This window comes from Arachis ipaensis, chromosome B07 (assembly GCF_000816755.2).
Source record: "Arachis ipaensis cultivar K30076 chromosome B07, Araip1.1, whole genome shotgun sequence".
NCBI lineage: Eukaryota > Viridiplantae > Streptophyta > Magnoliopsida > Fabales > Fabaceae > Arachis > Arachis ipaensis.
Genome location: NC_029791.2, coordinates 29,307,992 through 29,321,172, shown reverse-complemented (window position 1 = coordinate 29,321,172; position 13,181 = coordinate 29,307,992). Strand labels below are relative to the sequence as shown.

At 37.4% G+C, this 13,181-nt stretch overlaps 1 protein-coding gene across 2 annotated transcripts in view; it reads left to right on the top strand.

Annotated features, from left to right (window-relative positions):
• The window catches only part of LOC107608376 (WAT1-related protein At5g64700-like), an 8,927-nt gene extending 5,846 nt beyond the window's left edge, over nucleotides 1–3,081 (top strand). The window contains exons 3-7 of one of the 2 annotated variants that reach the window (XM_016310180.2): nucleotides 285–401; nucleotides 916–1,147; nucleotides 1,556–1,714; nucleotides 2,157–2,308; nucleotides 2,608–3,081. In XM_016310180.2, coding sequence (XP_016165666.1) covers nucleotides 285–401; nucleotides 916–1,147; nucleotides 1,556–1,714; nucleotides 2,157–2,308; nucleotides 2,608–2,821 — 874 coding nt within the window. In that variant the 3' untranslated portion in view covers nucleotides 2,822–3,081. The remainder of the gene's footprint in view (nucleotides 1–284; nucleotides 402–915; nucleotides 1,148–1,555; nucleotides 1,715–2,156; nucleotides 2,309–2,607) is intronic. The other variant, XM_021107561.1, reaches the window with a different exon arrangement.

Here is a 13,181-nt window from a genome sequence, read left to right as displayed (position 1 = left end):
AGAGTATTATTTTTTTAATTAAATAAATTTTAATTTTTTTATTTATTATATATTTTATATTAATAATTTAAATTTTAAATTTTAAAATTTATGATGGTTTATTTTTTATTTTAATAATAAATTATTTTTTTTTAAGAAATTATACTCCTTACCCTTTTATGTTTTGTTTTTTTGTAACGCATTAACATTTTCTATTTATTACACATGCCTATAAATATTTGGTACAAATTCTGTAGAGTGAATATATAAGAATAATAAGTTGTTTTCCACCAATTATGTTGCAGAATGACAATGGCTCAGGGATTGTATTATTATGGGTTGAGGGACACTTCAGCTACTTACTCCATCAATTTTCTCAACCTGGTTCCAATATGCACATTTGCTGTGTCTATTATATGCAGGTACCTACTATTTAATGATTTTTCATATTCTTTATTTGGAATTTTATCAATTAGTCACTTGCGTAAAAATACCTATTAAAATACAAAATTATTATATATTCATATTTATAATCAAAATTTATAAGTAATATAATAAAAAAAACTAATTATATTTATAATTAAACTAAATTTATATTTATAGTTAAAATACGAATAAAAATATAGTGATAGTTGGGTTTTTGTATTTAGAACAAATTTCAATAAGTTATAAAAAAGTTGGTTATTATTATAATAAATATAAAAAATTTAATTATCTTGGTAGCGAATCCATTTTACTAAAAAAATGTTAAAAAAACATGTATATATATGAAACTTGAACCTATATATTAAGATACAAGATTTGGTGAAATATTTAAGTCCTAATAATTTTGTTCTCAACATTGTTTCTTTTTCCATGCATGTGCCTAGCAATATTTCATATATGTAGCACTAGTTTAATAACCCAATTATAATTTATAACCGTTTTGATGTGAAGAATGGAGAAACTGAGGGTGAAAACATGGGGTGGTAGAGCAAAGTGTGTGGGAGCAATATTGTGTGTTGGAGGTGCATTGGTTACAAGCCTTTACAAAGGCCATGAATTCTTCATTGGTCAACACCACCATGATTCTCATTCTTCTGCTTTGACTCACAAGACCAACATGCTTCGTGGAACTATCTTCTTGGTTCTTAGCTGCTTCTCATACACAGCTTGGTTCATTGTGCAAGTAATAATATTTTATCATTAGTTTTCTCTCCTCCAATATTATTTATATTCTTCTTCATTAGTGCTTTATTTATTTAGTAATTAATTATTAGAAAATAATATATTCTAAAGTGAAATTGGTTTTTAAAGTATAACAAAATATAAATGAAATTATTAGTTTAATTTTAATTAAGAAATGATTTCTATATTGATTGTTTTAAATAAAGTTTAATTATGATAAAATATAATACAATTATATTGTATAATTTTTAGAGATATATTATATAGCAAAAATCCAATAATAAATATTTTATTCTAATCAACAGGTCTCTCTTAACCCCCATTTCTTGAGTGTTGTGAAAATTTCCCTGAATATATATGATGATGATATCTAAATATCTAAATATCTAACTCTCAATTTATAAAACAGGTAAAGTTGCTGAAAGAATTTCCATTTAAATATTGGGGAACAATGCTAGCTTGTATTATGGCATCAATTCAATCTGTAGTAATTGGCTTATGCATAGATTCCAGCGGTGCTTCTTGGAAGATACACTGGAATCTACAGCTTGTTACTATACTCTATTCGGTAAGATATATATTATTCCACTACTATATTTTATATATTAATTAAACATTAGGATTAGGATGGTTAAATTAGTATCTTATTAAAAGTGATGTTATGATATCTGTATGTATCACATATTCATTTGAATAGTGATCCTTTATATCGTTTAGCATTTTTTTTTTTATAGTAATGCCCATATCAAGAATAGTACACTCATTGTAGAGAAATAGAACAAATAATACGTAAAATTTCTGCTCTAATCATTCGAGTTGTTTCTAATAAAGCTATAAATAAATTAATGTCTGCAAGATTCACTAATGTAACACATTTTGCATGCCTCTAGTATTTGTATAAATGATGTTAGTTTTTTTTTATTATATTATGATTTAATTTGAAATGGGATCCAATAATTATATATCATGTATCATTGATTATTAAAATATATGTTTTAAACTTTGTGTAGGGAGTACTTGCTACGGGTGCAACATTTTGTTTACTTTCATGGGCTATTTCAGTAAAAGGACCAACATACCCTCCAATGTTTAATCCCCTTGCTCTTATTTTTGTGGCCATATCAGAAGCTCTCGTACTTGGTGAACCATTAAAAGTTGGAACGTATGTGACATTCTTCCCTTCTTAACATTTTACCACTTTTCAATTCTTCAATTTTAAATACAAGCAAGATTTTGCTATGTAGACAATAATTTTTGTGAACAATGTGAAGAATGAATTCTAGAATTGACTCCTAGACTTTAATATTAGAATAACCATTCGCATACCTAGTGAATTGAACATCACATATCTATTGTTCATATTATTTAATATTTTCATTGTTTATTTATAGTTTTCCATACCGGTATTATTTACATTTAATTACTAACATTTACATTTACATACCATTTTTAATTTCGCAGGTTGTTGGGGATGGTTTTGATAATATCAGGATTGTACTCATTCTTGTGGGGAAAAAAGAAGGAACCAAAAAGCTTGGTTCAATCAAATGTGGTGGCGGCAGAAGTGTCAGCTGACTCTGCAGTGCCACAAGCACAAGCAACTGCTGTTGTAGTACCAAGAGTTTCTTCACCTACTAGTAATGTAGTTTTAGAGATAGAAACTACTAACAAGTAAGAAGGATACACCTCAACCATACAAAATGTTAACTAGATTAAATCACCTTTAGAGCTTAATATCATTAACTGGTATTAATTGGGGAAAAAAGACAGCGATCTCTTAATTTATTTCTAGGTACCGTATACTTTGAGTTAAGTGATTACTGCTGGGTCAAAAGTTGTAAATAATTGCAAAATGTAATTTCTCTATTTTGCCCTTGGGAGAGGGATGGAACAAATGTGCAGTTTAATAGAAGAGAATTTGGTTACCATTGTGCCATATGTCTTAATAATTACTAACATTGTTTGTTTTAAGTTTTTCAAAACTTCATTTGGATCAAGTGTTGCAAAACAATTTAAAATGGGTCATATCAGATGTGTGCATTTCTATCATTAATTGCTAAGATGGGCATTAGCATAGATCCTACAAGAGTATACAATCAATGATAAAGATTCATAGTTGAAATCTTCAATTGAGATCGTTCATTTGTCAGTACAAATACAAATGATTAAAGAAATGGATTATTTAAGACATGATGTGATGATTACAAATTGGACAACAGAGACTAAGAAATGCTTGGGATATAACATGATGAAGTTGAGATGAGTTGAGAGCAACATAGCAATAAACCAAGTCCTCCATTTGATCCCAATCATGAACCCCAACATTCACAATCATTTCAAGAATTGATTCTCTAATTTCAACAAAAGGGTTTGAAGAGTAACTTACTGCACACAAACAATGTGCAAATGGACCACCACACACATCATTGGGAATGGTAGCAGAAAAGCTGATTCTGTTCTTTCGCCTTTGTGATGCACTCTTCTTCTTCTTCTCAATTTGTTTCTTTATAATTGTGGGTTCTTCTTCCATGGTATGGCTCTAAGATAATAGCAAGTTCATCATTTTTCTATTTTCTTTAAATTATAAATAGTTGAACAGGATGTGCATGCACGGCTGCCATAATTGCACAAGTGTGAGTCACTTCCCATAGAATGATAGAAACCATTAAGAAATTAATGGAATCCTTGTTTCTTGGAGCGTATGTTATATTGTCAACAATGAAAGTCGTGTGACTATCTTGAAATCCTGGTTTCAAAATCTTGTGACTAATTTATGCGGCCTAATAAGTCCAGATTTTGAAAATTGGACTTGTAACTTAAATGCTTTCTGTGAATAAAATTGGGGTCAAAATCTTGTGACTAATTTAAACAGGTTTTGTGGCCAAAAGAAGAAACTAAGTGTTCAAATTGGTTGGTTTGCTAGTGAAAGCAAGAGTGAGAAGGAAAAGAGCCATGAGAGAGACATTTCTTCTATACTTGTATTTGAATGAGCTTCTGAATTCCATAGACAAATTAAAATAGAAATTATTTTCACAAAATATAGAGCATAGCTCATAATATATCAAGTTTCCTAAAAAGATTAGTAAATACATTCACTCAGTGTTAAGGAATTGAACTCCTTGGTTAGGAACAAGAGGATGGAGATATATTTCATTTCCAATGAGAATGTGTACAAGCTCAGAGAACTATACAATGCAATCAAATCCAAATCACAAACACCCTCTAAATGAATGTTGCACATAAATGAACCATGTCCAGATTGTTGAAGTTTTGTTCTAGTTCTATGGCTATAGCCTATAGCTCATAAATTAATAGTGTTGCTTATATGTTAAGTAAAGTAGAATCTCATTTCTTCACTCCAAGGTTCTTGGGTTTTGAATCTCTTCCATTCTTTGTTGAAGCAGCTGTCTTTTTAGTAACCCAACGCCTGAACACAAGACTCAGACCTTCTCCAGAAACATGTAACATAATGTGTAAAAAATTCATTAATCTAGCTTCAATTTGAAAGATAATATTGCAGTAATCAAAGTAGCAATCATGAAGTTATACCACTAGTCCTTCTATACACAGGAACATTCGTCACGAGTTCCTTAATATTCAATCTTCTGCACAATGATGTCGCAAAATTCATGGTTTTCACATTATATAGACACTAATTGAGATACACACATGCTGACTAAACAAGCTAGTCAATAATGCCTGGCTTGTGTGCTATAGTAACGAGTCAATGGAATTGAATCATGCGTACAACTATAAGACTTGACAATTTTGTTCATGTAATGACAACTCTAAATTATGTTATTAAGGTCAAAATTCAGTACTACAGCTGATAAAAGGAAAGCAAGTATACAAATGCATCAAATCCTTTTACACAGCTCACATATTACAAGTCGTTAGGCATTTGAAATGTAGTATGTCCAAGATCAGGGACGGATCCAAAAATGATATTATGAGGGGCCAATAATAAATATAATATTAAAAATTATGTAAAAATATTATATAATATAAAATGTATTATAAAAATATACGGATAGAGAATATATTTTAAAGTAAAAAAAATATGTGTATACTTTTTACTAATGAAGTGGTCGATTTTTCGTATCATAAAATTCACCGATAATAGAATTTGTGTCAAAATTTTCAACAATTTTCTTTTCAATATAATTAAAAGACAATTAGCAAAAAATTCATCTTTTATTTTGTTTCTAAGTTATTTTTCACAATATTTATAGTTGAAAAAGATCTCTTAATTGTAGCAGTTGAAACAGAGAAAATTAATACCAAACGAATAAAAAAACGGCCACAAGAAGGAAAAGAATTCACTTTATGAGATTTAAAAATTTTTATTTAATTAAAAAATATTAGTAATAATATCTTTTTTAGATTTTTTAATATTATTATTTATTTTTTAGATATTAAAATTTATTAATATTTAAATTAGACTGAACTTTTATTTATATTAGACTAAATACTAAATATTTTTTTAAAAAAAATTAAATTATACATAATAACTTATTACTATTAAAAAAAGTTGGGGGAGCCGAGGCCGCCACTCGCCCCTTATGTCCGTCCCTGTCCAAGATCGAAAGAGGAATAAAAGATAAATCAAGAAGAAGAGAAGTGACCGCCGTTCGAATGGTTGTTATTATTTTTTCTCGATGTAATTATTGTGACCCAAAACGCCATTTCATCATATGAAGGGAATTACCTTCATACCGGCGTGACCATGTCAATTAATATGTCATCCAAAGAATCGAAGTCCTCAAGTTCAGTGTTCTGGTTGAATGAAGGAGTAGCCTCATTCTGTTGGCTGGCAAAAGATGCATCAACTCTTTTATGCCAATGTTGTTATTTTGGTTTGAAGCATGTCCCAAGGAACATGTGTCTCCAACAGAAGAAAGGGGTGCATCTAAGTCCTCCTTATGTTGCTCCAAACTTTGCTGAGGGATGCTACATGAAGCCTCTATGATATTCCCAATTAGGCCTTCAGTCCTTGAAGAAAGATCAACCATAATGTTCCCAACATGAGAAGCGGAGGAGGAAAACTTCAAGTTACTCTGAGGCAGTTGAGAATTGTTGAAAGAATGACCCGAGGGCAAAGAGTTGACACGAACTCTGGATAACTTAGCTTTCATCTGTGTGGCTTCGCTACACGGATAATAATCCAGCAAATTAGGTGAACTAGTGATGCCAGTGTCGAATGAGTCTGCTCTCACATAAGCAGCTCCAAGAGGAGAATGATTTCTACATGCATTTAACTTATGAGAGTTGCTGGAAAATTTCCTTGTGACAGCGGATTATTACTTGTGAATCCAGATAAAAAATAATCACTTGACATCATCTGGATTCAACTGCCTAATACCAGTTGCATAGTTGTTCTGTTGAAAATGATAAAGTTCATTTGGTGCAGGAATTCTCTGCATAAAATTCTCTGCAACACAAAAATGTACACATCACATCAAAAGATGTAGAACAATCAACTTAACATGTTAAATGAACTAATTAAAATTGAACAATTGTCACCGAAAAACTCATGTTAAAATGCAAATTAAGGGCTATGATAAAGAGGGAATTTGAATTTTTACCTAAAGATGGCTTGCCCTTCAACATTCATCAGTTCAAGAAATTTTCTAGGAACAACCTCTGCAATAACAGTTAAAGAAACATCACATTTGGAATATACTACATAAAATTCCACGATGAGGTATCAAACTATTTCATCCAAGTGCCATGTTCTCCAGTCAAAGAAACAAAACTCACTATCAAGGCCAAGTTGATATACTGCAGCTTCGAATTTGCTACGCAGCTCTTCACCCCACACCAAACGAGGCTTCTTATGAGTACAAGCATTTTCATTCTCTTGTTCATTATCATCAGCATCTTCAGATTGTTCCTTCCTTTTTTTTATCCAATCTTTTATCATGGTTAGCACAATTTTCTGATGTAACTCCTTGAATGCCCTGTTCAGTCACATTGCAAGCCTTCTAATCGGATAGAGAGGCGCTTACTACTTACAGGTTTGGGCTGTGTTACAAAAGGAGGAGTTGTTTAGCTGGCTCATAGGTTGTTAGACCCTATTACTCACTGCATATAAATAGCTAGGTTATAGCTAGTTTAGGAAGGATATTATTCTGTTATGAACTCTGTTAGAAGTGGATAATCAATGAGAATCAATCTCTCTCTCTCTCTCTCTCTCTCTCTCTCAGTTGGTAGTTCCAACTGTGTAGAACCTTCTAGGGAGAGCTAATTGGCCATCCCTGTGTATCAATAAAGCTTGATCATTTTGCTATTGCTGGTCTTGTCAACTGGTATCTGAGCTTGAGGATCCCGTCACTGAATGGTGCAATCGAGATCGAGGAAAATGGAGACATGATTTGACACAATCGAGTCGTGCATGCAGGAGATGTTCCAATCGATGCAGGAGATGCTACAGCGCTTCAGTTCCCGAATGGATTCATTCGAAAATCGCGCGCCTAATCGGAACGAGCGTGGTTCACCGGGATCACACCTGGCCGTAGGCTCGTCGGCCGGAAGCCGCGGCGCGCCAGAGCAATGGAAAAAGCTGGAACTTCCAATCTTCCACAGAGATGAAGCGGTGTTTGGATTGAACGCATGGAGCAATTCTTCTTGCTGCGTGCAGTGCCAGAGGAGGAATGGCTCATGGTCGCCACCTTCGCAATGGAAGGAAGGGGGTTCATGTGGTTCAGGTGGTGGGAGGCGACGCTGCAGTGGCGGTTCCTCAGTGCGGCGCTGCTACAGCATTTTCAACTGGAACGACTGTAGAGCCCATATCAAGCGCTGTTGAAGCTAAAACAAACGAACTCGGTACGGGACTACGTTGACCAGTTCGTGCTTCATGCGCGTCCCCTTCGCGGAATTGTGCCAGAATTGCTAATGGACCTCTTCCTGAATGGGCTGAAACCAGAAGTAGAGGAAGAATGCAAATTGTTCCCACACCAGTCAGTGGACGGGCTAATGAAACTGGCACAGAAGGTAGAAAACCGCAATGCTGCCTTACGCGGGGTATCGTAACGCAGTAAACCACTGGCTCCCAACTTCGTCGCTACCAATTCAACCACCACCAAAGAGGCGCACCCCGCTACAGCGTTCAACTCTGCGGCAAGCAACGGCACGGAGTCGACGACAGATCCCTTGCGACGGCACGGGTTGAGGCATCTCAGCAACGAGGAGTATAGAGCGAAGCGCGCTAGGGGGAATGCTTTCTCTGTGATGAATTGTACACCGCAGATCACAATTGCAAGAATAAGGAGTTCAAGCTTTTAATCATGGAGTCAGACTTTGAAGCGGATTGGTTACAGCATGAGGCAGTTCCAGAAACAAGGGAGTAAGGACAATTGGAACTAAAATTCATGAACTTGAGTGAACATCACAAGTCAATCAAAGCCTGGGCAGAGATAAATGGCCGCCGTGTATGCATTCTCATAGATTGTGGAGCTTCGGACAACTTCGTGACACCGGAGATTGTCACCGAGTTGGGCCAAAGGATTGACAACACCCCTAAGTTCCAGGTCAGGGTAGCGAACAGCAGCAATAAAGGGGGACAAGGAAGGTGTTTGGGTGTCACTCTGCAATTCAAGGAAGTGGCGATCAAAGAAGACTTCTTCATCTTCCCAACTGACGAAGCGAAGTTTGTCCTGGGGCTGGCGTGGCTAGATAAGTTGGGAGACGTCATCGCAAACTTCAAAAAATTATGCCTTCGATTTCGGAATGGGGACAGCATGGTTACTTTGCAAGGGGACCAGGAGCTATGCTATGGAGGCATGCACCTTCAGTCTGCAGTTTTGTCCATTCAAGAAGGGGGAGAGGGATTTATGGTCCAGTTGTGGCCCATGTCTATGCAAACGGCTACTCTATCGCAGGTGCTGCTAGTGATTGAATCGGTGTTAGATTTTTATGCTAAGGTGTTTCAGACACTACCAGGGCTTCCACCACATGGTCGCCATGATCATGCCATTCCATTGAGTGAAGGAGCTTTAGTCCCGAATATAAGACCGTATCGTTACCCGCACCATCAGAAATCAGTGATTGAACAAATGGTGCGAGAAATGCTGGCCTCAGGGATAATTCGGACAAGCTCCAGCCCCTACGCTAGCCCAATATTGTTGGTGAAGAAAAAAGACAGCAATTGGAGATTTTGTGTCGATTACAGGGCGTTAAACCGTATTACGGTGCTGGATAAATTTCCTATCACCGTCATTGATGAGCTACTCGATGAATTGGCAGGAGCTGCAGTTTTCTCTAAGTTGGATTTAAAATTAAGGTACCACCAAATTTGGATGAGGGATCAAGACATCCACAAGACCACCTTCCGCACTCATGAGGGCCATTATGAGTTTCTAGTCATGCCCTTTGGCTTGACCAACGCCCCTAGCTCCTTCCAAGACTTGATGAATGAAATTCTTAAGCCTCTATTGTGGAAATTTGTCTTGTTTTTTTTTTTATGATATCATCATCTATAGTCAGGATATGGCGAGCCATGCCCTTCACCTCCAACAAGTTTTCCAAATTTTAATGGAGAATCAACTGGTGTTGAATGAGAAGAAATGTACATTCACAGTGAGCTCGGTGGAATACTTGGGTCATGTTGTCTCGGCACAAGGAGTCTCGGCGGATCCTAACAAAATCACAGTGATGATAGAGTAGCCGGTGCCTACGGACCAGCGGGCTTTACGGGGATTCTTGGGCCTTACCGGCTATTATAGGCATTTTGTGCAAGGCTATGAGGTGATCGCCAAGCCGTTGAAGGAGTTGACAAAGCAAAATGCGTTTGAATGGAATGACAAGGCCCAAGAGACTTTCGAGAGTGTGAAGAGGCTGATAGCAGACCTACCGACTCTAGCAGTCTCAGATTTCAATCAAGACTTTGTGGTGGAACTGATGCATCGAGTGAGGGGTTGGGTGAGGTGCTGTCCCAGCAAGGCAGACCAATAGCATTCCTAAGCCAAGCACTGTCTCCAAGGGTCCGGCAAAAATCTGCATATGAGAGGGAGTTGATAGCCATTGTCTTCGCTGTCCAAAAGTGGCGGCATTACTTGTTGGGTCACCATTTTATTGTTTTCACATATCAATGAAGTCTGAAGTTTCTCACAGACCAGCGACTCATGGACTCAGCTTACTTAAAGTGGACTACTAAATTGTTAGGCTTGGATTTTGAGATTCGATACAGGCCAAGCCTTGAGAATAAGGCAGCAGATGCATTGTCACGGCAAATAATGGCAAGGGAAATCTCGATGGTGCACATGAATCTCTGGGAAACGGTGGAAGAGGAGGTGTACGACTAAGAGCTACAAAAGATTGTGGTCGCCTTGCAACAAGGGCTGGATGNTTTATCAAGGGAGCGCAGTGTTGCCAGAAAATTCTTCTCAGATCCCACTTTTGCTGGCTGAATCCCAAGATAGTGGGGTGGCTGGACATTTAGGCTTCTTTCGAACCTATAAGAGGCTGGCAGCAGCGGTTCATTGGTGCGACATGAGGCAACGGATCAGGGATTATGTTGCGGGCTGCTACTCTTGCCAGCAAAACAAGCATGCAACGATGAAACCGGCGGGGCTGTTGCAGTCCCTACCAGTCCCGGAGAGAGTTTGGGAGCATGTTACGATGGATTTTGTGGCAGCATTGCCAAAATCCAAAGGCATGGACACTATCCTGGTGGTGGTCGATCGGTTAACCAAATATGCTCACTTCATCCCCCTAGCTAACCCATTTTCAGCCAAGGAGGTGGCACTAGCCTTTATTAGGGAGGTGGTAAAACTACACAGGTTTCCCAAGTCAATCATATCAGATAGGGATACGGGGTTCATGAGTAAGTTTTGGTCCGAACTATTCCAAGCCACAGGGACAAAATTGAAGTACAGCACGACATTTCATCCGTAAACCGATGGCCAAACTGAAGTGGTGATTCGCTGTTTGGAGACTTATTTGCGTTGTTTTGTGGGGGGCTACCTAAAAAAATGGTTGGAGTGGCTACCATGGGCGGAGTTTTGGTTTAACACCTCCTACAATGCCTCAGCCCAAACTACTCCATTTCAAGCACTTTATGGTGTGCTAGCATCTGTTCTTTTCCGTGGAGAGACGTTTCCATCACATGTTGAGGAGGTGGCAGCATTGACCGCAGCCAGGGATGCGGTGTTGGCAGAGCTGAAGACACACTTCGTGCAGGCGCAACGGCGGATGAAACAAGCAGCAGATAGGCATCAAAAGGATGTCGAGTTCAAGCCGGGTGAGTGGGTTTATTTGAAAATGCAACCTTATCGGATGCGGACACTAGTGAGGAGGGTTAATAAGAAGCTAAGCCCTCGTTACTATGGACCATTTGAGGTGGTTGAGAGGATAGGGGCAGTGACATACAGGTTAGCCATGCTTCAAGGGTGCAGACTCCACCCGGTCTTCCATGTTAGCAAGTTGAAAAAGGCCATTCCGCCGCAGCAGCAAGTACAGACGCTTCCACTGGGGTCGGCTAAGAATGGCAAGTTGGTGATGCTTCCATCTTGGATTGTGGCATCGCGAACCGTAGAGGATGGGGCCTTGGAGTATTTGGTGCGCTGGGTGGGCCCCTCTCCTTGTGAGGACAGTTGGGAGCGGGCGGCGACGTTGCGGGCCACCTTTCCGGAGTTCCACCTTGAGGACAAGGTGGTTGTCCGAGGGGGGAAGTATTGATAGAGAGGCACCTACTACTAATAGGTTTGGGCTGTGTTACAAAAGAAGAGGTAAGTAGAGGTCAAGGAGGAGTTGTTTAGCTGGCTGATAGGTTGTTAGACCCTATTACTCACTGCCTATAAATAGCTAGGTTATAGTTAGTTTAGGGAGGATATTATTCTGTTATGAATTCTGTTAGAAGTGGAGAGAATCTCTCTCTCTCTCTAAGTTGGTAGTTCTAACTATGTAGAACCTTTTAGGGAGAGCTAATTAGCCATCCCTGTGTATCAATAAAGCTTGATCATTCTGCTATTGCTAGTCCTATCATAATCCTTGGAATCAACCTTCTTTCGAAATACATGTCTCCATATGATCTGAAATTCTTCCATTCTAACTGGTTTTAGCAATAGTCACATTCCTCATTCACAACACCCTTCTTCACCAAATTTGGCTCCTTGTGTTCTATCACCACTACATAATCACAAATTAAATGTATCATTGATTGGATGTTGGGACAAATTGAATTTTAGAATTTGGATGAAAATTAGGAGAAAGAAAGTGTTTTGAGATCTTACTTATAACTGGTAGGTCCATCTCAAGTCCCACTAGTTCAACAAGCTTAAAGCCATCAATGTGTGGCATATGTACATCGCTTATAAACAAGATCAATTTTTTTTTTTTTTGTTTTCCCTTAGCATCTCTATCGCCTTCCTTGATTGAGTTGTAGCTGTGACTGCAACAACAACCACAAAGAATCAGACATCGAAAATCTTGAAAGAAAAAAAAAAGAACTCTATAAAATGGAGAAACAATTCTTGTAAAGAAAGTGTGCAAAACTACGAAGTGAAAACGCATTATATAACGAGTTTGCATGATTGACCGGCAACGGCAAGAACACGCATACCCACCGAAAAAGGTCCTGAAAGAGGTTCTTTGGAACCACCATGTTGACCCTTTTGGTCGTTCACCATCATCATCATCCTTGATTCCTATTGGAAAAGGAAGCTACTTTTTTTTTAACCACACACTCAATAGTCAATTCTAAGTTCTAGTCCAAGACTCCAAGTCGCAACACGGAAATGGATCCTCTCAATTTTTTTTAACACTTGAGAGAATAAAGTGTGATCTCTCACTATTAATTTTATAAGTGGAATAAAAAATAAATATAAGAGAGAGAACAATAAAGAGTAAGATTAAATAATTGACACCATCTAATTTTTTATCTATTGGAGAGAATTCACTTCCGTCGCAACACGAATGTTTCTGAATTCCGTGTTAATTTTTGTAATAAAAAAAGAGGTTGAGTAATATTAACTTAAAAATATGGTAGAAATAAAAAAAAATATAACTATTTAATATTTTCTCTTAAAAATATATAA